General features: G+C 37.2%; 1 protein-coding gene across 2 annotated transcripts in view; it reads left to right on the forward strand.

The window, feature by feature from the left end:
- Positions 1–24,390, forward strand: part of DNAJC24 (DnaJ heat shock protein family (Hsp40) member C24) — a gene marked incomplete at its 3' end in the record, with an annotated part of 61,464 nt that overhangs the window by 30,767 nt on the left and 6,307 nt on the right. For both annotated transcript variants that reach the window (XM_082844014.1, XM_082844015.1), the window contains exon 3: positions 14,992–15,130. In XM_082844014.1, coding sequence (XP_082700140.1) covers positions 14,992–15,130 — 139 coding nt within the window. The remainder of the gene's footprint in view (positions 1–14,991; positions 15,131–24,390) is intronic.

The raw sequence follows: 24,390 nt of genomic DNA on the forward strand, positions 1-24,390 counted from the left end.
TAAAAATCTTATGTACAAAGAGGAAGAGGTTGTATTACACTTGCATATAGCCAACAAGAGAAAAGGCATGTGGCTAGCAAACGATTTGATTCAAGATTGTATTTTAGAGTTAGTAAATCTCACATTTCATAGTATATTACAGAGGTTGATCTTGGTAATGAACGGTTTTGCCATGAATTAAATTACCCAGCCACGTATCATCCTACTTCTTACATTTCTTCATTTCTGTGAATCCAGTTCCTGCAGTCTACCTCTCAATTCTTTTATCTGAAAAACATCAGTACCTCCTGTAAATATTTCATGGCTTTGCTTCCCGTCAGTGTTTTTCAGTCTCTTCCCTCGCTTATGCTTGCTTTTCCTCTTCTCATTCCTTCTGCTCCTCTTCTGTCTCCCTCCCCCTTCGCCGGCACTTCTTTCTCCACCACCCCCTCTCTTCCCCTTCCTCTGCCTTTCCCTATCCTCCTACTCCCCTCCTCCTTCCTCTTCTTCTTTTTCCTCCTTTTTTACCCCATTTTCTTGGAACTGCCAATAATCTCAGAATGAGTCTCTTAACGTGGTTTCAAAGGAAATCATTGTTATAGTGACATTTAGCAGAGATTTTAAAGCAGCTATGATCAGACCAAAAGGTCTCTTAAAAAATATTAATGGTGTTAAAATAACTCTTTTGAAGATTAGAGGCAATCATTAGCAAGTCTGGTAGATGTACACTTCCTCATACTGTTCTGTCAATTTGGCTGCTACATAATCACACTGAAGCTTTACAGTAAGGCTTTCTCTGGGGACTATGTTATATGTAGGATCCTATTATATCAATAAATAAATTCAGAGGACTTTTCACAATAAATGCCTTAGTAAGGTCTGTTATGTTATGGAACTAAATTTTGAGCTCAAGAAGAGCATATTCTTTTTGTTTATATACTCTTTCACATTCTTAGCTATTCACCAACATTCCCAAAGTAACTGAGGAAGGTTCATTTTTATAGATACTTAAAAATCACAAATGTGTTTTAAAATTAATTAATATGTGTGTATATATATATGCTATGCATGAGTGTGTCTATCATACCTGTCCAGAATAAGCAAATCCACAGACACAGAAAGTAGATTAGTTGGGGGATAGGAGGAAAGAGAAATAGCGAATGACTGCTAATGGATGCAGGATTTCTTTAGTGGGTGGTGAAAATGTTCTGAAATTAGTGATATAGTTGCACAAACAATTCTGTGAATATTCTAAAACCACTGAATTGTAGACTTTTAATGGGTGAATCTTTTGGTATATGAATTATAGCTCAATAGAGTTTTTTTTTTTTTAGAAAGTCAGTTCTGTGAAAAATGCCATTGGTAATTCGTTAGGGATTGCATTGAATCTGTAGATTGCAGATTGCCTTGGGTAGTATGGTCATTTTAACAATATTGATTCTTCCAATCCAAGAATATCTTTTCATCTGTTTGTGTCCTCTTCAGTTTCTTTCATCAGTGTTTTACAGTTTTCAGTGTACAGGTCTTTTGCATCCTTAGGTAGGTTTATTCCTAGATTTTTTTTTTTTTTGCAGTACGGGCCTTTCTCTGTTGTGGCCTCTCCCACTGCGGAGCACAGGCTCCGGACGCGCAGGCTCAGTGGCCATGGCTCACGGGCCCAGCCGCTCCGCAGCATGCGGGACCCTCCTGGACTGGGGCACGAACCCATGTCCCCTGCATCAGCAGGCGGACTCTCAACCACTGCGCCACCAGGGAAGCCCCTCCTAGATATTTTATTCTTTTTGATGTGATGGTAAATTTGATTGTTTAAATTTCTCTTTCTCATAGTTCATTGTTAGTATATAGAAATGAAACAGATTTCTGTGTATTAATTTTGTGTCCTGCAACTTTACCAGATTCACTGATGAGCTCTAGTAGTTTTCTGGTGGCATCTTTTGGATTTTCTATGTATAGTATAATGTCATCTGCAAACAGTGACAGTTGTACTTCTTCCTTTCCAGTTTGGATTTCTTTTATTTGTTTTTCTTCTCTGATTGCCGTGGCTAGGACTTCCAAAACTACGTTGAATAAAAGTGGCAAGAGTGGGCATCCTTGTCTTGTTTCTGATCTTAGAGGGAATGCTTTCAGCTTTTCACCTTTCAGTATGATGTTAGCTGTGGGTTTGTCATATGTGACCTTTATTATGTTGAGGTATGTTACTTCTACGCCCACTTTCCAAAGAGTTTTTTGTTCATCGTAAAATGGATGCTGAATTTTATCAAAAGCTTTTTCTGCATTTACCCACTCATTTACAGTCAATTAATTTATGACCAAGGAGGCAAGAATATACAATGGAGAAAAGACAGTTTCTTCAATAAGTGGTGCTGGGAAAACTGGACAGCTACATGTAAAAGAATGAAATAAGAACATTCTTTAACACCATATACAGAACTAAACTCAAAATGGATTAAACACCTAATGTAAAATTGGGTACTATAAAACTCCTAGAGGAAAACATAGGCAGAACACTCTGACATAAATTGCAGCAATATTTTTTTGGATCTGTCTTCTAGAGTAATGGAAACAAAAGCAAAATAACCAAATGGGACTTAATTAAACTTAAATGCTTTTGCACAGCAAAGAAAACCATAAACAAAATGAAAAGACAACCTATGGAATGGGAGAAAATATTTGCAAATGATGCAACTGACAAGGGATTAATTTCCAAAATATATAAACACCTCATACAGCTCAATATCAAAAAATCAAACAGCCCAATCAAAACACGGGCAGGAGACCTAAGTAGACATTTCTCCAAAGAAGACGTCCAGATGGCCAACAGGCACATGAAAAGGTGCTCTATCAACATCGCTAATTATTACAGAAATGTGAATCAGGACCACAGTGAAGGGCTTCCCTGGTAGTGCAGTGATTAAGAATCCACCTGCCAAGGCAGGGGACACAGGTTCAAGCCCTGGTCTGGAAAGATCTCACATGCCACAGAGCAACTAAGCCTGTGTGCCACAACTACTGAAGGCTGCGTGCCTAGAGCCCATGCTCCGCAACAAGAGAAGCCACCGCTATGAGAAGCCCATGCACCGCAACAAAGAGTAGCCCCTGCTTGCTGCAGCCAGACAAAAGCCCGCGTGCAGCAACGAAGACCCAACACAACCAAAAACAAATAAATAAAATAAAATAAATTTATTTAAAAAAAAAACCCACAAGGAAGTATCACCTCACACTGGTCAGAATGGCCATCATCAAAAAGTCTACAAATAATAAATGCTGGAGAGGGTGTAGAGAAAAAGGAACCCTCCTACACTGTTGATGGGAAAGTAAGTTGGTACAGCCACTATGGAGAACAGTAGGGAGGTTCCTTAAAAAACTAAAAATAAAGTGAACCATATGAACCAGCTATTTCACTCCTGGGCATATATCCAGAAAAGATGAAAACTGTAATTGGAAAAGATACATGCACCCCTATGTTCATAGCAGCACTATTCACAGTAGCCAAGACATGGAAAACAACCTAAATGTCCATTGACAGAGGAATGGATAAAGAAGATGTTGTGTGTATATATATATATATAGATATATATAGATATAGATATATAGATATATATACACATGTAACATGGAATATTACTCAGCCATGAAAAAGAATGAAATAATGCCATTTGAAGCAACATGGATGGACCTAGAGATTATCCTACTAAGTGAAATAAGTCAGAGAAAGACAAGTATAATATGATATAACTTATATGTGGAATCTAAAAGAATGATACAAATGAAGTTATTTGCAAACAGAAATAGACTCACAGACATAGAAAACAAACTTGTGGTTACCAAAGGGGACAGGGTAGGGGTGATAAATTAGGAGTTTGGGATTAACAAATACACACTACTATATATAAAATAGATAAACAACAAAAACCTACTATATAGCACAGGAAACTATGTTCCATATCTTGTAATAACCTATAATGGAGAAGAATCTGAAAAAGAATATATATGTGTGTGTGTGTGTGTATGTGTGTGTGTGTGTGTGTGTGTGTGTATATGTGAATCACTTTGCTGTACACCTGAAACTAACATAACATTGTAAATCAAGTATACTTCAATAAAATTAAAAAAAAAAAGCCAGGTTTGGTAGAATGGGAGAAAATTAAAATCACAAGTTTATACCTGAAAAACCAATAATTTTTGAAAAGGAGAGTGGCTATATTAACTTTGAATCCTAATAATTTCACTTAAATTAATTATAATAATACAGTCCTACTCTGTAAGATTAGCTGTACCTTAGTCACACAAATTCTTGTGTCTGACCCTTAAAATCTATACTTCAACATATTATTCATTTGAATAATATTACTTGATATTTTGTCTTTCAGTTTCTTCAAATATAAAACAACTTTTTTTAAAAAAAAATTTATTTATTTATTTTTGGCTGTGTTGGGTCTTCGTTTCTGTGCAAGGGCTTTCTCTAGTTGCGGCAAGCGGGGGCCACTCTTCATCGCGGTGCGTGGCCCTCTCACTATCGCGGCCTCTCCTGTTGGGAGCACAGGCTCCAGACGCACAGGCTCAGTAGTTGTGGCTCACGGGCCCAGCCGCTCCGTGGCATGTGGGATCTTCCCAGACCAGGGCTCGAACCCGTGTCCACTGCATTGGCAGGCAGATTCTCAACCACTGTGCCACCAGGGAAGCCCTAAAACAACTTTTTAAGAGGTCTGCTAATTACAAGCTATCAATAAACATAGGTAATTCAGCATTTAAAAAAAAAAACAGGTATAGAAAGATACATACTTTGAGGGAGGTGGGGATAGCAATGAACCAGGGAAGAATATTTTGGGAAAGGAGATGTCCTTGTGGGGGGGCGTTGTTTGTTTTGGTTTTGTTTTTTAAATATATCAACTTAGGAATTTCTAGTTTTTCAAAGTGATGGAAAGTTAGGGTTTAATATGTATAATTGTACTATCTGTTCTGATTGATGATCCAAGGACAGTCTTTTTCCCCCTTGTTGTATAGTGCGTTGGAGAGGTTAATAACCATTGCCAATTATGGCAAGCAAGACCAAGAAGTGTAGTAGGAAGACTTTCTTGAACCTGAGGAGAATTAGATAAGGTGATTCTGTACTCCTTCCTGGTTTCCTCATCTATTTTCTTCCCAGGTAGACCCTTCTGTAGAAGGCTATTATGGAAGTTTGTTGTGTTGCAAAATGGCAGAGAGAAACTGCTCTCCTACAACCCTAGTTCTTTACTAGTTGCCTAAGAGACCCCGTTGTCTCCATCCTTAACTTCTAGAAACCTCAGAGGCCCAGTGGTGGGGAGCACTCATGCCCTTGGCCTCTTTCCTTCCAGCCACACTTGATTCTTCTTTTCTGGTGGGTGGTGGCAGAATGGGGTTTACAGGCAGAAATTCAGGCATCCCACTTGTGTCAGATGTGGAAGGAAAGTGAGGTCTCAGATATGAGCCTTGGTCTCTGCAGCAGGTAATCAGGACTCTACCAGTTCACTTCAGGTGGGGCGGCGGGTGTTACACTACAGGACCTCTTAGGATCTGGGGCATATTTTGGAGGAGTTTTGAGGGGAGATTGGAAGAGAGACGAGCATAAGACGGTGCTATGTGAGAGAAGGAGATGAAAAGGTAGAGTTGTGGAGAAAGGCTTCAGCAGTGTTGGTGAGGGCCACCTGTCATAGTGTTTAAAGAATAAGAGCAAAGAGATGGAGTTATTTGGAATTAACTTTTCTTTTTTAATTGGGGTATAGTTGCTTTGGAATTAACTTTTATTGACTGAACTGTAGTTCTTTTGAGAGGAGAGACAATGATGTGATAAGCACTTTAGGGAAAAGGTCCTTGGTTTTTATAAAATTATCAGACAATGATGTGATAAGCACTTTAGGGAAAAGGTCCTTGGTTTTTATAAAATTATCAAAGATTAAGAATCTAATTTTCATGAAATATTTTCATGGAGCCTATATTTAATACTTTGATAAATCAAAAGCAGTTCTTCACCAGTAAAAATGTTGGGGAATGCTATTTTAGTTGTCACATATTACTGTGGTCATATTTACTAATGCCTATTGCATAATTCTGTCAACTTGACCTTTTCAATTTTATTTCACAACTGAGGTCCAAAGAAATGAGTTTTTATTATCTTTAGAGGTGATGAGTGCCTCAAAATGTAGTGATGACTGGACTCACAAAAGCATGGGAAGTCTAAATAAAAATGACCCACAATAAGCTTTTATTCAGTGTTTATATGTTTGCTGCATTTTGAAGTTCCTCAGTAGTATTCTGCATTATAATCTGTTTGGAAATGTGTATCTACTGTGATATTATGGAAATTCAGCATTGGTCCTATTGGGGCTTGGCAAGAGATGCAGATACGGTTAAGATACAGTGTTGCACATACACAAAACTAGTGTGATGCCCTCTGACTAGGGATATTAAACACACCCTCATGGAAGAGGTACATTTGAACTAGTGGAGGATGTTCCATTGGAGACAACAGCGTAAGTAAGACATGGAAACAGAGAGGTATGAATGTTCAAGGGTGATATCTGAAGGTCTAGTCTAGAATGTGTAGAACGACTAGACTGACATAGATGGCATATCTATAATACTTGTAATAGATAAAGCTTGAATGGTAGGTTGGGTTCTTTTATTGGAGGACTTTACTTGTAAGGATTAAATATGACTCATTTATTATGAAATATGTGGACAATTAAAATTTTTGAGGTGGAGAATAACATGGTCAGGGTTTTAAGTTAAGGCGAGTGAATTTGGAAGCAGGTAGATGCACTGGAGAGCTGTTAGAAGATGAATGCTGGAGACTAGGTAGGAGCTACTGTTGGTTTGAACTAGGTTTGTCATTAGGAATAGAAAGAACATTATGTAGGTAGAATCTACAAAATTTGGTGCTTAATGGGATGAGAAAAAGGGAGGTTACCTTGATATTGTAGCTTGGATTATTAGGAAATGTATTTTTCTTTCATGCATTCATTCAGCATTTATTAAGCTCGGTGGTGATCTTAACAGACAAGGAATTCAGCAGGAGAAGGAACTAATTTTAGAGTCTGGATGATAAATTGGGTTTTAGATGTGTTGAACTTGTAGTGCTAATAAGATAGCTCTTAGAAGATATTTGAAATTTGGTTCTGGAATTCAAGAAAGTGTGAAACTAGTGATGAGAGCTAGCATTCTGTTAATGGTACTAAACTCATTGTTAATGTATAGAGAAAAATCAAAGTGCTATATGCAAGGGGCCACCTTGGTAGATCAAATAATATCAGCATGATGCTGTGGGAGTTTTTGTTTAATCAAATTTGCCCGAAGTCCTTTTAATAGTTGTTATTTTTTTTTTGCAGTCAGTATTTTTTTAATCAAACAGTATAATCACAAATGTGTAGTAAAGGCTTAATATATGACCTCCTTAACTTTTTGTTTGATTTAATGTTTAAGTAGCAAGCTATTGGTAAAATAAAGCAATATTTCCTCTTAAAAAGGAATGTAAGAAAGGCATTTAAGCAGATCGACCTCTGTTTAGGTCCAATATTACCTTATTGTGTAGTGGTTAATTTACCATAAAACTGTCTTACGCATTCACTGTAAAGAAATACCATTTCATTTCAACTTTACGTTGCTTAGTGAATAGAAAAGGTTATTTGGAAGTATGATTCATTTGGTAATATAATGAATATATTAATTTTCACTAAAAACTTTTAGAAGTTGCTAGAATTTTCACAATGTATTGTATTATATACTCTTTTCACAATTTACACATACTTCAATTTTCTTTCCCCTTCTAGTAGAAAAACACTTGTCTCTGTGTTTTCTAATAGAAAAACACTTGGCACTTGTGTTAAACCTATCAGTGGACACCATTGCAGTCTTCAGTAACTGAAGACTCATACAAATTATACACCCCTCTTTAAAAAAATTCAACAGGTTAAAATACCATTTGCATATTGTTCAGATTTCATCAGCTTCTTCATCACTGAAGTAAGTTGGCATTTGTGCAAACGATGAAATAAAGAGGTTGGCATTTATGATTACTGAACAAAAGGTATCAAATATCGAAAAATTTCTGACTTGGTACACTTAATGTAATTTTCTTTGTGGTGTTATAGGTTAACAGTTGTGGAGTGTCACTCACTTTTTTTTTTAGTATTTGGAGGAATGCATCTGTCAAGGGGAAATTTTTATCAAGCACTCATTTTCTAACTTGCAAATAATTCTTTGTTTTAAGCAGAAGAGGCTAACAGTGTGCTTCTCAGACTTTAGCATGCATAATAATTGCCTGGAGAGTTCGCTGAAACAGATTCTGGGGTCCCGCTCTGTAGGTTTGAGATGGGGCCATCTTCTAACGAACTCTCAGATAATGCTGATGCTGCAAATCTGATGACCGCATTTTGAGTTGCACTGAGCTGACACAATGTGACAGTCACTCCAGAATTAGGAATTTTGAAAGCACTTGGATTTACTCTATGGAGAAAATCTAAAGTCAAAATAAAATGTTCCATATTGAACAACCCATTGCCATAAAATCTCAGCTAGTCAGAATTAAGAGTCCATAATTAAAAAATTAGTTATCAATTAGATAGTAAGTAAATAGCACATACCAATTCTTTTAAAAAATTATTTTCTGTATATCTTTTGTAGTGTCATGAGTGATCCTTTATTTTTGTATCAAGACAGTTTTTTAATCTTTTGTTTGTGTTCATTTTTCTCATCCTCAATAAGTGGCTTGGGGATTTGAAAACCATAGGTCTATATAATTGAATAGTTTTCTCCTCATGTGAGGAAGTTACATAGACCGTAAAGTTGTGAGTGTCAAGTCAATTAAGAATAGTAAAATAGCACTTTGCTAAAACTTTGGAGATAGACAGCTTTGTCCTGTTATAATAAAGAATCACAGAGAGATACTCTCTCGGTATTTTTAGTATTGTGACATATTTATCATATTTTAATTTTGAATATACTTTAGTCCTCTACTCAGCAACACTAAACTTTTTTAAATGTTTTAAAGTTTTTGGAGGTTGGCATATGTACTTGAAAGTAAGTAAAACTATATTTCCATAAACTAGGCTGTAATTCAAACTTTTCACTAATTCGTATCTGTCTTTTCATTAGTGTTCTATGTTTTTATTTTACTTTTCTCTGTTTAATATTGAAAGAAATTTCTCATTTTCCTTTGTGGCTTAGAAAGATTCATTAAATTCCTTTTAAAACATTTAGACATATTTGAAGGTATTTTTCTATGAGATATGGTCAACATACACTGAAAAATGCATGGATCTTAAGTGTTCAGTTTGGTGAAATTTGATACATTTGTTGCTACCACCCCAAACAAGATATAGAACATTTCTGTTTTTCCAGAAAATTCTCTTATGTCCCTTTCTAGTTAACTTATATCCCCTATACCCTGTTCCAACCTGGAAACCAACGTTTAACTTTTATCACTATAGTCATCCCTAGGTATTCTTGGGGGATTGGTTCAGGACATCCTGAGGATACCAAAAACCAAGGATGTTCAAGTCCTTTATATAGAATGGCATATCCAGAGATATGGAGGGCCAACTGTATAGATTTAATTTTGCCTGAATTTGGATTTCATATCAATGTAATCATATACTATGTACCCTTTGTTCTTGCTTCTTTTGCTCAATGTAATATTTAATTAATTAATTTATTTAGGCCACACCAGGGCATGTGAGATATTAGTTCCCCAACAAGGGATTGAACCCATGCCCCCTACAGTGGAAACGTGAAGTCTTAACCACTGGACCGCCAGGGAAGTCCCAACATAATGTTTTAGATATTCATCTGTGTTATTATTGAGTGTATCATAGTTTTTTTCTTTTATGTTGTTGAATAGTATTCCCCTATGGATATACTATAGTTTATCCATTCTCCTGTTGATAGACATTTATGGTTCCAGGTTGTGGTTGTTATGAATAAGAGTGTTAGTACATTCTTTGATAAGTCTCTTTGTGGACATACATTTTTATGTTTTATTTCTCTTAGGTAACTATCCAGAAGTGGAATTGCTTGACCACAGAGTAGATATGTGTGTTTGTTTATAACAAATTGCCAAATTGTTTCCTGCCAGCAACATATGTGTTGCTGTTATATGTGTTCCAGTTATTCCATATTCTCATCAGCATTTGGTGTCATCAGTCTTTTTTATTTGAGCTATTCTATTAGGTGTTTAAAAGTATCTCATGATTTAATTTACATTTCCCTGATAATTAATGAAAAGGTTTGAATGTACATTCGTGTGTAATTGTCTATTCATGTCTTCTTTTGAAAAACGTCTGTTCAAGTTTTTCCCCCTGATTTTTAATTAGTATGTCTTTTTACCATCGATTTATAGGATTTTTGTTTGTTTGTTTGTTTGTTTATTCTGGATATCAGTCCTCTGTTAGATAATTATTTAGCCAGTATTTTTTTTCCCAGACTGTGGCTTGTCTGTTTACTCTCTTAATGGTATCTTTGATGAGCAGAAAATTTTAAAATTTGATGAAGTTCAGTTTATCCATTTTGTTTCATTATAGTTTGTGCTTTTTTTTTTGTTTGTTTTTTTTTTTTTTTTTTTTCTGCGGTACGCGGGCCTCTCACTGTTGTGGCCTCTCCCGTTGCGGAGCACAGGCTCTGGACGCGCAGGCTCAGCGGCCATGGCTCACGGGCCCAGCCGCTCCGCGGCATGTGGGATCTTCCCAGACCGGGGCACGAACCCGTGTTCCCTGCATCGGCAGGCGGACTCTCAACCACTGCGCCACCAGGGAAGCCCTATAGTTTGTGCTTTTTGTCAAAGCAGTCCCTGCCAAGGGACAAAGATATTCTCTTGTGTTCCCTTCTAGAAGCTTTGTGGTTCTGTGTTTTACATTTATATCTATGATTCATCTTGAATTGATTTTTGTGTATGTTGGGATTGAGGTTAATTTTTTTCCACATGGACATCCAGTTGTTTCAACATCATTTGTTCTAGATTGTCCTTTCCCAGTTGAACTGCCTTGGCACCTTTGTTGAAAATCAAGTGACTGTATACATATGTTCTAGTTCTAGACTCTTCTGTTCCACTGTCTATTTTTATATATTTATGCCAGTACTACAGTCTTGATTACCATAGCTTTATATTAAGTCATGAAATCATGTAAGTCCTTCAACTATGTACTTTTTGAAGATTCTTTTGCCTGTTCTAGATCCTTTGTTTTTCCATGTAAATATTATCATCATCTTGTCTACTTCTTCAGAGTGGCTCACTGGAATTCTATAGGAATTGCATAAAATTTGTGTATCAGTTTAGGAAAGATGGACATGATCTTCCCATCATGAACATATTATTTCTTTCCATTTCTTTCCATTTTTTTGACCTTGAGGCTATTGCAATTGGTAATTTCTTAAACTTTAATTTTCCAATTGTTTGTTGAAAGATTTGCTGATTTCTTGATTTTGAGTTCCTTGCTTCTAGGTGACTTAAGTTCTTCCAATTCCAGCAAAATGCATTTCAGTTTAGTACTGGTAGCAAATAGAAGTTAAAATAAATGAACTTTGCAACATTGATTTTAGTATATACCTATTCTGTTAATTAAGAGTATCAATATTTTCTATATTTGATTGGTGAGTGTTTTCCTCAGAACTCCCTGCTGTTTGTATGATTTAGCTGGCATTTTTCTAAAGTAAGAAAGCTTATGCTATCTTTTTGTGGCTGTTTCTGGCTCCTCAGTTAGTAAGTCAGACCCTGGAACACAGAATGCTATAGATTTTCTGTCTTTCATTTGGTCATTGAGTGAATGAAGTAGGAATAGCTTTGGGCTCTCAACAGTGCGAAAGTTTGGCTAGTGGGATTCAAAGTGAAGAAGAGCAAAGAATAAGCCTTGATGGGACTTGCTGGTGGTGCAGTGGATAAGAATCCTCCTGCCAGTGCAGGGGACACGGGTTCGAGCCTTGGTCCGGGAAGATCCCACGTGCCGTGGAGCATCTAAGCCCATGCGCCACAACTACTGAGCCTGCGCGCCTAGAGCCCGTGCTCTGCAACAAGAGAAGTCACTGCAATGAGAAGCCTGCGCTGCAACGGAGAGTAGCCCCCGCTCGCCGCAACTAGAGAAAGCCTGCGTGGAGCAATGAAGACCCAACACAGCCCCCTGAAAAAAAAACCTTAAAAAATAAAATAAAATAAGCCTTGACAACCAGAGGAAAATGACTGTGGTCCTTGTGGTGCTAGTGAATGCTTGAGCCTGCCTCTCATGGGAGGGCTCCAGTATAGAAATAGTAGGAAAAATTATCGTTCATTGGGATCAGAGAGTCTTGGAACCTAGTATTAGAGGCTTGATTTTTGTGTGCAATAAAGAATCTTTGCATATTTTAAGTTAAGAATGTGCATAATGGACTTCCCTGGTGGCGCAGTGGTTAAGAATCCATATGCCATGCAGGGGTCACGGGTTGGAGCCCTTGTCTGGGAAGATCCCACATGCCGTGGAGCAACTAAGCCCGTGTGCCACAACTACTGAGCCTGCGCTCCAGAGCCCGTGAGCCACAACTACTGAGCCCTTGTGCCACAACTACTGAAGCGCGCACGCCTAGAGCCCGTGCTCCACAACAAGAGAAGCCACCACAGTGAGAAGCCTGCGCATCGCAACGAAGAGTATCCCCCGCTCACTGCAACTAGAGAAAGCCTGTGTGCAGCAATGAAGACCCAACTTGGCCAAATATATATAAATGTACATAATAATGACACCATTTTATTAATAGACCTTTAATTGAAATATCTTTAGAAGTTGTGTCTGTTATATTCTAGTTTTAAACTGTAGATGTATTTAGATTGTGTATAATTTCTTGTGGCTGCTGGAATAAATTACCACAAACTTGGTGGCTTAAAACAACAGAAATTTATTCTTTCACAATTCTGGAGGCTAGAAGTCCAAAATCAGTATAACTGGGCCAAAATCAAAGTATTGGCTGGGCCACCATTCCTCTAGAGGCTCTAGGGGGAGAGTCCATTCCTTGTCTCTTTTAGCATCTGGTGGCTGCCAGCATTCCTTGGCTTATGGTCTCATCACTCCAGTCTTTAAGGCCAATATTTAAAATCTCTCTGCACAGTCTTCACATCACCTTCCCCTCTGTGTGTCACATCTGCCTCTTTCTTATAAAAATTCTTTGATTATATTTAGGACCCACCTGCACAGTTCAGGATAATCTTCCCAATCTTTAACTTAATTCACATCTGCAAAGACCCCTTTTCCAAATGAGGTAACATTTACAGGAACTAGGGATTAGGACCTGATATTTTGGGGGGCTATTATCAGCCCACCACAGAATATTATCTTTTTTAGACCTTCATTTTGTTCTGGAACTTTCTGTCAAAGCAGATTGGACTGAGGATTTTGGTACCCCAAATGACATACTTATTTTCTTGCTATAACTTTCATTTTTTAATTAAAACCTATATCACAGCATAAAATTTATTGCATTCTATTAGCACAACAGAATAGATCTAAAAGCCTCAGATGGTGAATTACTTATTTAAAATAATAGGAAAATACCAAATTAGGGAAAATGATTGAATTGTGCTTTGACTACCATAGAACTGATATATGACTCAAAATTTAGTGATAGCTTTTAGTTTGGGGCAGCCAGGAACTAATTCTTGGTTTTGTAGGGCTTTCTTGGTCTGGTTGGTGTATGATTAGTCCATTGTGTTCTGTTCGTTGTACCAACCACTACTGGTTTCTGTAGTGGCCTATTCGAAATTACCTATCTTCTAGTCTGTACTTACGTGATACAGCTGCTAGATTAGAATGGTTTCATAGGGCCTTACTCAATGTTAGCGGCATACTGAGATTGCGTTTTCACATGTAAGTATTGATACATCTTAAATGTATACTAGTGGTGTATTTGAGCATGTTGCATGAAATAACATTGATTCATACCAAACTTGTTATACAGAACTTCTTCACATAGTGTTAGAAGATGGGTTAGGTAGAGAACTTAATGTAGCCTACTCTATTTTGGCTTTGGTACATTACGTAATATCCTAGCTTTAAGGATTGCTTAAACCTCAGTCTGGGAATAACTTTCATGAGCATCATTTGATAAATCATGACCTAAAAAAGATGAAACAATAAAGCCTAAGTTTCCTTTGCTTCAGTCATTATATTAATTAGCTTAAATATTAATAGCTGATAGATTTGGGCATAGGAGGAGAAGAAAAGAAATAGTTTCCCAGAGGGAAAATGGAAGCCTGATTCTCTTTGTTTGCCCTGTAATCTTTCTCCCAGCATACATGATGTTCATTAGTTCTTCTGGGCAACCAAATATCACAATAGCCTTTGCTCTGCTAGTGAGGATCACCAGCAGTGTGGAGAAAGTTCAGCATGAAAACAAATGTAAGAAAGATTTACTAACCAATTAATTTGTATTCAAATGTTTTGTTGAGTTCTTTAAAATTGTTTCTTACAAATCTGCCCTGAAATAACCATTTTTCAATACAAATTTGTGTTTGGGGATTTATAACTTTAAAATCTTCAGGGCTGAGCCAGAAGATGAGAAGTGTTTCAATTTAAAGTAATAATTGTGTAATTTCAAAAGAAAAGCTAGTAGTAGTCCATTGTTATGATATCTACAGCCAAGCATATTGTATAAGGAGAGCTTCATACTCTGTACAGAGTTTGTACTCTTCCTCTATCAGGTCCTGCTCGTCTGCATGTACCTATTTCTGTTTGTGTTAGTCATCCTCTCTGGGTAAATTGTCCATGAGACCAGTGATTCCATCAGCAAATTATCCAGAAAATGCTGTTTTTGCACATTGTGGCAGATCATGTCACGGGTGGATTTATAGCTACTCCAGTGCTCTAATTAACCTGGCAGTTGTCTCCGGTGCCCAACACTGTTGTTTCGTTGCTTGGCATCTTAGTTTTCATCTTCTCATTACCTTCTCTCTTAACGAAATCTCAGATTTAGAGTTTTTTTTCTTAACCTATCCCCCCACCCTCTCTACTCATCACCCCACCCCCCCTTGTTTTTGATTGGCAGTATCATCCAGATAAACAAAGTGCAGATGTACCAGCAGGAACAGTGGAGGAATGTATACAGAAGTTCATCGAAGTTGATCAGGCATGGAAAATTCTAGGGAATGAAGAAACAAAAAAAGAGTATGACCTGCAGCGGCGTGGTAGGTACTTGTGGTGAGGAGCCCCAGCACATTGGCAGCTCTGTGAAGCACAGTCTGCAGCCATTTCTGGGGGCCGCTTTTCAGCATTTGCACCAAGTTGTTATTGCCTCCTTTACTCCTTCCCTCCCGTCACTGTTTTTAATTATGCCCTATTCTTAGTAGTGATTACTATGTATCCATTGAGAAGTCAGCAAAACTACTAGGATGTGGCTTCTTGTGAAGCCATGAAAGCTACCTTTTATAACTAATGAAAAATGCTTAATTACACATTCCTAATTAATATGTTTTTTATGTTTAAAAACTTCTTTTTATTAAATTTAATTATGTACTGATTAAAATTTTCATTGAGTACTTTTAAGACTATATACTGTATAAATGACAATCTATAGGAAGATACTATAAAGGATAACATCTTAAAGCATTCTTTGCTGTCTCTGAACTTGTTTTAGGCTAGGTTTTCATGATTATCTCCTGGATAAACTATATTCTTTGTAAGATTGTTATAAATGATATCTTAGGAACGCACATTTCCTAAGCAATTTTAAAAGTCATTTCTTTTATGCATTTTAGAAAATAGCTTCTTAAAACAGTGACAAGGTCTTGTGAGAAAGAAAGGGACAAATGTAGGTCAGGTTTGTCACACATGGACTGCAGTTACGCGAAGTGATAGGCTGTCTTTCAGCCCTGGCCTTGGGATAGCAGTCCCTCAGCCTTCTATCTGAACCTTCAATATGCACCCTACATGCTAATGGGGGGAGTCGATAATCAGCCACAGCCTGTGGGGAAAACACTCAGTTGCACTCTGCCATAGCGCACCAGGCTCAGCATTGACTCACATGTGTTGATAAAAGCTCACTGTCTCTGTACTTGATTATTGAATCTCCTCCCATGCCCTGCACCAGTACATGATCAAACCTAACAAAATGATTGTAAGGCTCCTACTACTAAGGTTATGAAAATTTGATTTGAGAAATAAGGCTTTATTTCTAAGATACAACATTATAGGTTAAAGCCAACAATATATATAGAATATCCATATCTGTTTTCAGAGGGAGTTGTATCAGTAAAATTAAGTGTTTCTTACAGTTAGTGTGTGATTCCTTTGTGGAAAGACTTCATAAGCAATTTGCTTATGTACTGGGGTATTAGTTTTTAATAGTCACTTTCATAATACTAATCATCTCTAAAGCCCTTCTACTTTTTTAAGACTGATGAACTTAACAGTACTTTTTAAAAAATGTTAAGAAACCAATAAATATAACTTTGCAATGAATTTGGATTAATTTTCAAATGTGGCTTGAATATCGGGTCCTCCTTCTATTTGGTGCATTTATGTGCATCTTTCCAGTGTTGTATTTGTTCTGTAAATTCTTGCACTTCCGGCAAAAGAATGTGGAGCTGGTTTCATTTGAGGATGAATTCTATCCATAGATACATCTTTCTGACCTTGCTTCACATGGTAAAATTTCTGTGAAAGTGTAGAAACTAATAAACATGGATGTATTGTGTGTGAGAAGTTCCCTATGTTTCTAAAGTGACCAAGTTCTACTGTAGATGACAGTCTCTCATGGTGCTTTGCACGTCTTTACCAGTGTTTATTCTGGGGTGCTGATTTGCTTAAGGTGAGGATAATCCACAAAACTGTATCTTAAGGAGTGTAGGGTGTGTACTTGCACTGTCGCTCTGCATTTTTGCCACTCCACAGCTTGGTACTATTAAGAACTTATCAGTGGGCTTCCCTGGTGGTGCAGTGGTTGGGAGTCCGCCTGCCGATGCAGGGGACACGGGTTCGTGCTCCGGTCCGGGAAGATCCCACATGCCGCGGAGCAGCTGGGCCTGTGAGCCATGGCCGCTGAGCCTGCGCGTCCGGAGTCTGTGCTCCGCAACAGGAGAGGCCACAACAGTGAGAGGCCCGCATAGGGCAAAAAAAAAAAAAAAAAAACTTATCAGTGAAACTGACTAGAAACCTACTGTCGGACAGAGAAAAGAGGTAGGGAGAGATCAGGAATCAAAAAATATTCTCCCTTGCTAGGGTATTGGGTGAGTAAGACCAGAAATGGGAGAAATAGGAAGCAGTGTTAAAAGTGAGCAGTAGAATTACATGAAGGAGGTTTAAGAGATGTTAGAAGAACAAATAACCAACATCTTCAAGCCTTTCTCATTGCCTTTGAGAAGTCTTTGCAAATGTGGATTTCTTTTGAGCTTTGAATCCTTGGTTTAGAGGTTTTAATGGAAGGAGCTCTAGCCTACTGCATCTCGGGAGATTCTTATAACTCATTGACGAGGTCACAACAAAGTTTAGACAAACCAAATACAGTGAGATTGGGCTTGATTCATGATTCCAATAAATAGGCAGATCTTCTGGGAATTTATATGATGTCTGTCTGCTTTGCATGTTTTTCAGGCGGGTGAGCTTTTCTAGAAGGACAGTAGAAATACAAATTTTCATGACATTTTCGTACCTCAGATCTAAGTACTAAATATTTCCTTCATTACCAGAGGCTCCAAATAGTGAGAATGCTTTGTTTCAGTTTTAAATTGAAATTGGCTTGCTGTTTAGATAAGGAATAGAAGTTTCTTATCCAGATACAACTTGCTGGTTTTAAGCCTTTCATACTAGAGCTATTTCAAAAATCTCATAATAAACCTGGTTTTGTATTGTCATTTCTCTTGATTACCAACATTAATTTTTACTTCTTTACCCATCTTCAATAAATAGCTCCTTGAAAGAAGGAAATGAACTTGAACTTCTAACACTGAGGATTTAGATTTGATAGAAGGAAAAACTTTGAGAGTGATAATTTGTTGAAGACCAGGATAGGTTACCAAGAGAGAGAGTTGTTATAACCAGGTCAAAGCACTCTTTTTTTCTGGGTCAACCCCTGGGGACATGGAAATAGCTTTGTTATACAGAACCCTTTTTGCATGTGGTGATAGTTCATTATAGAACTTTCTTTTCATGGTGTGTGCTTTAAATATGTTTGTTTCCTGCCCTGCATTAACGTATAGTATAAAATAAGTTTGCGTTCTGTATACTTGGAAAGGAGGCAGGAGATGTTTTACTGGCGGATGTTGAACACTTTCTCATATTTCACAGCTCAAAGTTGGTGCTCTTTTGTAAGGAAAGCCTCATAATATTACCTACAACCATTTATTTCTGTAAAAGATCGTTTAAAGGAGCCCTTGAAATCCATACTTTTTGCTTCACAAAAGAATTATCAAAAGAAATAGTCTAGGATAGGTGACCTAAAGTAAAGTACCTGTGTTTTTTCGCCCTCATTTACACTTCTGTATTCTTGGTTGACATTTTAGGGCAGTGTTGGCCAGGCTCATTAGAAAAGCAAACCTAATAAAAGAGTAGTAATATTCAGTTTCTAGATATTATGCATTTTGAAAGCAATGTTAACTAGTGAATTTAATCAGTAAGTTCCAGTTGGACATATTTACCTTATTGTTTGTAAGGGTGCTTCCAGACTGCTTCCCATGTTCCCTGGAAAGGCATGTCGTTATTCAAGGTTAGGCTTTGCACTTCAGACAACCAGATGAACACTTTGGAAAATCTTTTTAGGATTTATAAAATGTTCATATGAATAATATCTATTGAATAGATTTTTGTGCCTTTATAATTCTTGTGGGGAGTTTTCTCATACATTAAGCGCATTTAAAAACATGTCAGAAGTATATCATGAAAAGAATAGGAATCGTGATTCAATAGCTTTGTAGTGTGGTTCACACAGATCTCTGATGTCTAGGTGGCTGTATGGAGTGACACAGCTTATGAGTTAGGTTACTTCACTGTGATCTGAAGAGGAACAGACCTTCAAATGAAGTCAGTCAAATTAAATTATGTTGTAAAAACATAAGTGGATTGTGTCTGGAGTCCTTGCTGGTATATTGTTTTATATTAAGATGTACCTTGTTTCTCTGTTAGTGAATTATTTTGGTGATGTGGCGCCTTCATGCTACACAATTGGCCAAGTGCTTGGATACCCAAGACAGCTGGGCTCTGAAGAGGATTGAGCCAAACGTTGTAAAGTTAGTGTCTTTACTTAAAGCTAATCAGCTATACTCTCCTTACCTAGATACAAAAGGTCGTTTCAGTTGTTGTATTATACAGTTCACTCCATCCCTTTATTAGGATAAATATTTGAGAATGGGAGATAAATAAGTAAATCTTGGACCAGATGAGGAACGTACCTTAAAACCCCACCAACATTTATGTGTCAGAGAACTGAATCAACATGTAATTTCTTAAATTTAAAATAAAAGTACTTGCTGAAAAGCAAGTTAACACTAAAGACTGATTAACTCCATAAAAAGCGAATTAATACTTTTAAATGTAGATAATATGAATTTGGGTTATCTGTTTCAAATAATGACTTAAGGCCAGTGGATGTTTGTGTAAATTATGTGCTAAAACTGACCCTTATAAAATACTTGTATTAGTCAGATTAGGGTTTCCATTTATGGTCATATCCGTTTTTCCATTTGATTTTAGGAATTTGAAAATTGGCTATAAAAATGTGCTTCAGGTAAAACTTGAAGATAAGCATCAGGGGGCATGTTTTTTTGGTGACTGTTTCTGGGAAAAGTAAGTATGTGAAATGATGCAGAAAATCCATCTAGACAGTTAGGGACTTGCATTTCTTCAGAGAGGGAAGATAATATAGATAAAACTTTCTGTGAGGGTCCTCTTGCTTCATCTTCTTTGTCATAAGAAGGTGACTGCTCGCATTATTTGTTACTTTTACTTGAATACAAATAACTGCTTTTGCAATGACAATGTATTTTAAGATCATTTCTCAATGATTTTGAATAAAAATTTGGCTAGTTTCAAATAATGCTATAGGAACCTACGGGCAAGATTATAGTTATAATCCTGTAATACTTGGACATAATTGGAAGTTTTGATTTAATAACAGAGAAGATGTAGGATTTTAGGAAGTTTGTGTCTCCATCTTTAACCTGTTTCCCAATTTCTACTCGGGTACTTGACCCGACTGAAATCAATGGGTTCAAAACCAAGACTGGGTCCACCTTTCTCATTGCTTGTTTTTAACCCTCAGACTTGAAATCTTTCTTTCATATTACACTCTGATTACTTCTGGTTTGCTCAATATATAGCCAATGAACTAAAAATGAGTGTTGGCATTTCTTCTTCAATGTGTTTTTTTTTTTCCCTCTAAGTGATCTTTTTATTCTCACAGCTACCACAATAGACCATACCCAGATTATAACATAGACTCAGGTTACTTCCACAGCTGCTAATTGGCCTTCTCCCATAGTCATTTACATTTTGATTGGTCTAGCTTTCTTTATTCTTACTCTTGTTTAAGAACTTATATAACTACCCACTCCCTAACACAACATTTACCCATTCACATGGAATTTAAATGCGACAGAAGCTCTTAAGTTTGTCCCTAATTACTTCTTCCAGCCTTATCACCAATCACAAACCTAATGTGAATCTTCTCCCCATTCATTTAGGGGTTCCCAAACACATCTGCTTATACTGTTTGTTGTTACTCAGAATACCCTTGCGTTCTGATTCTTCACAGCTTATTCTTTGTTCAAGTTCCAACTCTGGTCCTCCTAGCTCCACCCCCCACAAAAGAAAGCCTCCCCTGACTTTCTAATCTACTGTCATTACGTCTAACCTCTGAATTTAATCCATAAATTATTTTGATTTTTTTCCCCCATCTTTCAGTTCTGTTTGATACTTTGGAAGGACTAAATAATAATATGGACTATGGCTTTGATAATAATAGATCAATTTTAATGGGACTGACAATAGTAAAGTACATCAAACTTCTTAACCCTGTTACAAATCCAGACAAGGTGAAAGTTGCTGCCGTCCTACACTGTGGTACTCGAGGCTCCCCCCACTCCCCACCCCCCAGCCATGCAATAATTGAGTCATTTTCCTGTGATCTGTTATAGACAGGTCAACACAAACATTATGAGTTAATAACAACAGTTAAAATAGCTGTCATTTGTTGAGCACTAGAACTATGGCAATTGTCTTTTAATCATTGTTTAACAACCTTGTAAGGAAGATTTTAATATCTGTTTTCCAGAGAAGGAGTCTGAGGCCCAGAGGGTTTAAGTAATTTGACTAAGGGCACATAGTTAGTAATTGATAAGAGGGGAAACTCAAAGCCGTTCTCTGACTCTTAATCACTGTGCTAGGCTGCCAAGTTTTGAATAGGTGTGTACAACCTACTATTTTAGTTCCAGATAGTCAGGAATGAGGCATATTTGAGGGTCAGAGTGAGAGGCCAGGCTTACTTCTGCTACTGTGTTCTGCCTTTCTGCAGTGAAACATGAAATTCAATTTCCGGGTTTCATTTGGTACCTTTCATGAGCACTGGGTTTCTGTTCAGCTTATGAAAGAACCGTAGTTCTTCAAGTCCATAATTAAGCTCCAAGTTTGTAGTTTTTCTGCAGTATGGAAAGCCTTGCAGTTGTGACTCTTTAATTTCATCTGGGAAAGAATTATAGAGCTTTATGATTTAATGAATAGGTTTCAAGTTAAATGTTGCATGATTCTGAATCTCTTATCAAGGTAGAGACTGTTCTAAGAACAGAGACTATTAAGGACAAGGAACTGATTTCCTTCAAGTTATTTCCTATATGAAAGACTTAATTATGTATACTGAAATGATTTTTAAGAAGGAGGTGATTGTTTAAAATTAAATTACATGGTTTTAAAGCAGCAAGATACTAATTTAGACCTAAAGGAAAATACTGCGATTGCTTTTAACACACATAGATGACTTCTGTAAGTTTGAAATGAATTTTGTTTTAAATGGCATAAAAATAAATACAATGCACAAACTGCTAAATGAGAGCATTCTGGGGACTTGATCACTTGAGTAACACACATTGCCACTCTTGAATAGTAGGGACAAAGTTGCAGATAGACTAGATCTTTTGGCCAGTAGTGGGTTGAATGAGACTTTTAGATACCTCATCCATAAAGAATAAAGTTTAATTCCTCTTCTCGGTAGCTTTTTGTTGCTGTTATTTATTTATTTTTACTTATTTATTTGAATTGTAGCTACAGTTAGAAAAGGTTTCCTGGGATTAGGAAGTGTAATTATATAGGCAGCAAACAAAGAGCTGTTTTAGAAATTTTACTGTCATTAGGAGGAAGTTTTAAAAGACTGGAATTCCATTGTCTGGTAAGAAGTAAGGAATATTTATTGATTCCCAAATGGAGCTGAAAAAAACCTTTCCTCTTTTAGAAAGTTGTGAATGACCCAGCGAGAGCTCTAGTAAGCTTTACTGAACCAAGCTGCTAATAGTTATTTAATGTTATTCTTCAGTGTGAAAGAATCTCTGTAGATTTTCCTTTTAATCTCTTTGAATTGCAGGCTCATAAACCTCTCTGATGAGTCCTGCCAGTGTTTTCTTAGATCCCACTGTTGAGACAATGGAGCCACAGAATTCTTTCACTTCTTGTTGTCAGACAAATCCAATAGAACACAAGGTCAGAAGGGCCTATACTTCTAAGGGTTGAAAGATTCTTTTTCAAGTAACCACATAAATTATTTGATTTTATCATTATATTGGTTGGGAATCTCTCTTTAACGATAGTGCATTGCTTTCTACATGTAAGTAAATCTGGAAGTTTTTCTTGTCTCCATATTTGCTTAAGCTTGTGAGCACAGTACAGGTTGTGCACAGACCTTAACGTTCCTAGATATCATAGAAAAAGCTGAACCCATTCATTTCAAAAGAAATAGGAATCATGTAGTGACTGACATTGGACTCAAAATGGAGTTTACCAAATGCCAGGCAGTGCTCTCCTTTCCAAAGGGCAGTTTTTAGGTTTTTTAAAAAATTACTACCATTCTGTAGCTAAGATTCCAGATTTAAATCTTGGATCTGTTTATTTAATTAAATCACTTTCTAAGGCAGTTTCTGTTTTCTCATGATTTTTGGTAGTATCATATTAAGGAGGACTTTAAGATAGGGTTTACATTTTCAGATGCCTATTACAGTATTATAATGAGCAAAAATATTTATAATATGTAAAACTCAAAAGAAAACGAACTTATGTCTTTTACAGATGCAGTGCCTGATTAGTAGATAATAATCAAAGCTAATTACAGGGTTCCTGTGCTAGGGAGGAATTAAGTTTTCTAATTATATCTACAGTGGTGGACAAGCAGAGATCATTGTTTAAAAAGAAAAAAAAGAAACATTGATTAGTTTGTGCTCCTTCCTTGTAATGGTAGTGGGGGGCGGGGAGTTGCTGTTGCCCCATTCGCTGGACACCTGCCTCTCAACAAAAGATGGTGGTCTCCTTCCTGCCCCCTGCCCCCACGCATTTAGATTCACCTTTTCCTTGTGAGTACCCTCTCCGCTCATCATACAGTTCTCCAGGGATCCAATTTCCCCCTGACTTAATCACCCTCAGCCTTTTGCAGAAGTTGTTAGATTATGGTCCTTTCAAAGGATACACACTTTCTTACGGAGCTCTTTACTTCGTTCCCCTAACTTTTCTTTCCTTATTTCTGTTTAAAAATATAGCCATTAGAGTTTCAACACTATACCTAAACCTTTTTATTGAAGTGTAGCATACATACAGAGGAATGCACCAATCCTCAGTGTACAGCCTGCTGGATTTTCACAGTAAACACAGCCATCTAACCAACCAGCACCCCAGCAGGCCCCTGTAACTTTTTCCAGTCACTACGCACTCTCCCACGCCCAACATCACAGGAGAGTTTTGCCTGTTACACTTCACATAATGGGGATATCATACAGTACGCAGGTGTCCTCTGCTTTTCAAAAATTTGCTTTACTCCACTTCGCTTTCATGAAAGACCTACATTAGTACCTGCTTTCACTTAATGGAAAGAAATCCTAAGTGGATGTTCACCTTTATGAAAAGAGGTGAAAAGTGAAAACAGTGTTCAGCATTTGCTTTGCGGAGAGCCCCAAGCGGCCAGAGTGGCACTGCCAACCTCTCTCCCTGGGAACTACATTCAGCATCAAGCCACCATAGCTTTGAACTGTGTCTGTGAGCATCTGTGCTTTATCTTGAATTATTTTGTGCATCTGTTAGCAAGATATGTCTTGAGGTAATTTCTTCTTTGCTTTACCTATTTTGCCTTACAAAAGGTTTCATAGGAAAGCTCTACTTTCAGATAGCAAGGGAAGACTGTGTTCACTCTTGTGTCAGATACTGACTTTTTTTTTTTTTATCCGGTACGCGGCCCTCTCACCTCTGTGGCCTCTCCCGTTGCGGA

Source organism: Leucopleurus acutus (assembly GCF_964270905.1).
Source record: "Leucopleurus acutus genome assembly, chromosome: 8".
Taxonomy (NCBI): Eukaryota; Metazoa; Chordata; class Mammalia; order Artiodactyla; family Delphinidae; genus Leucopleurus; species Leucopleurus acutus.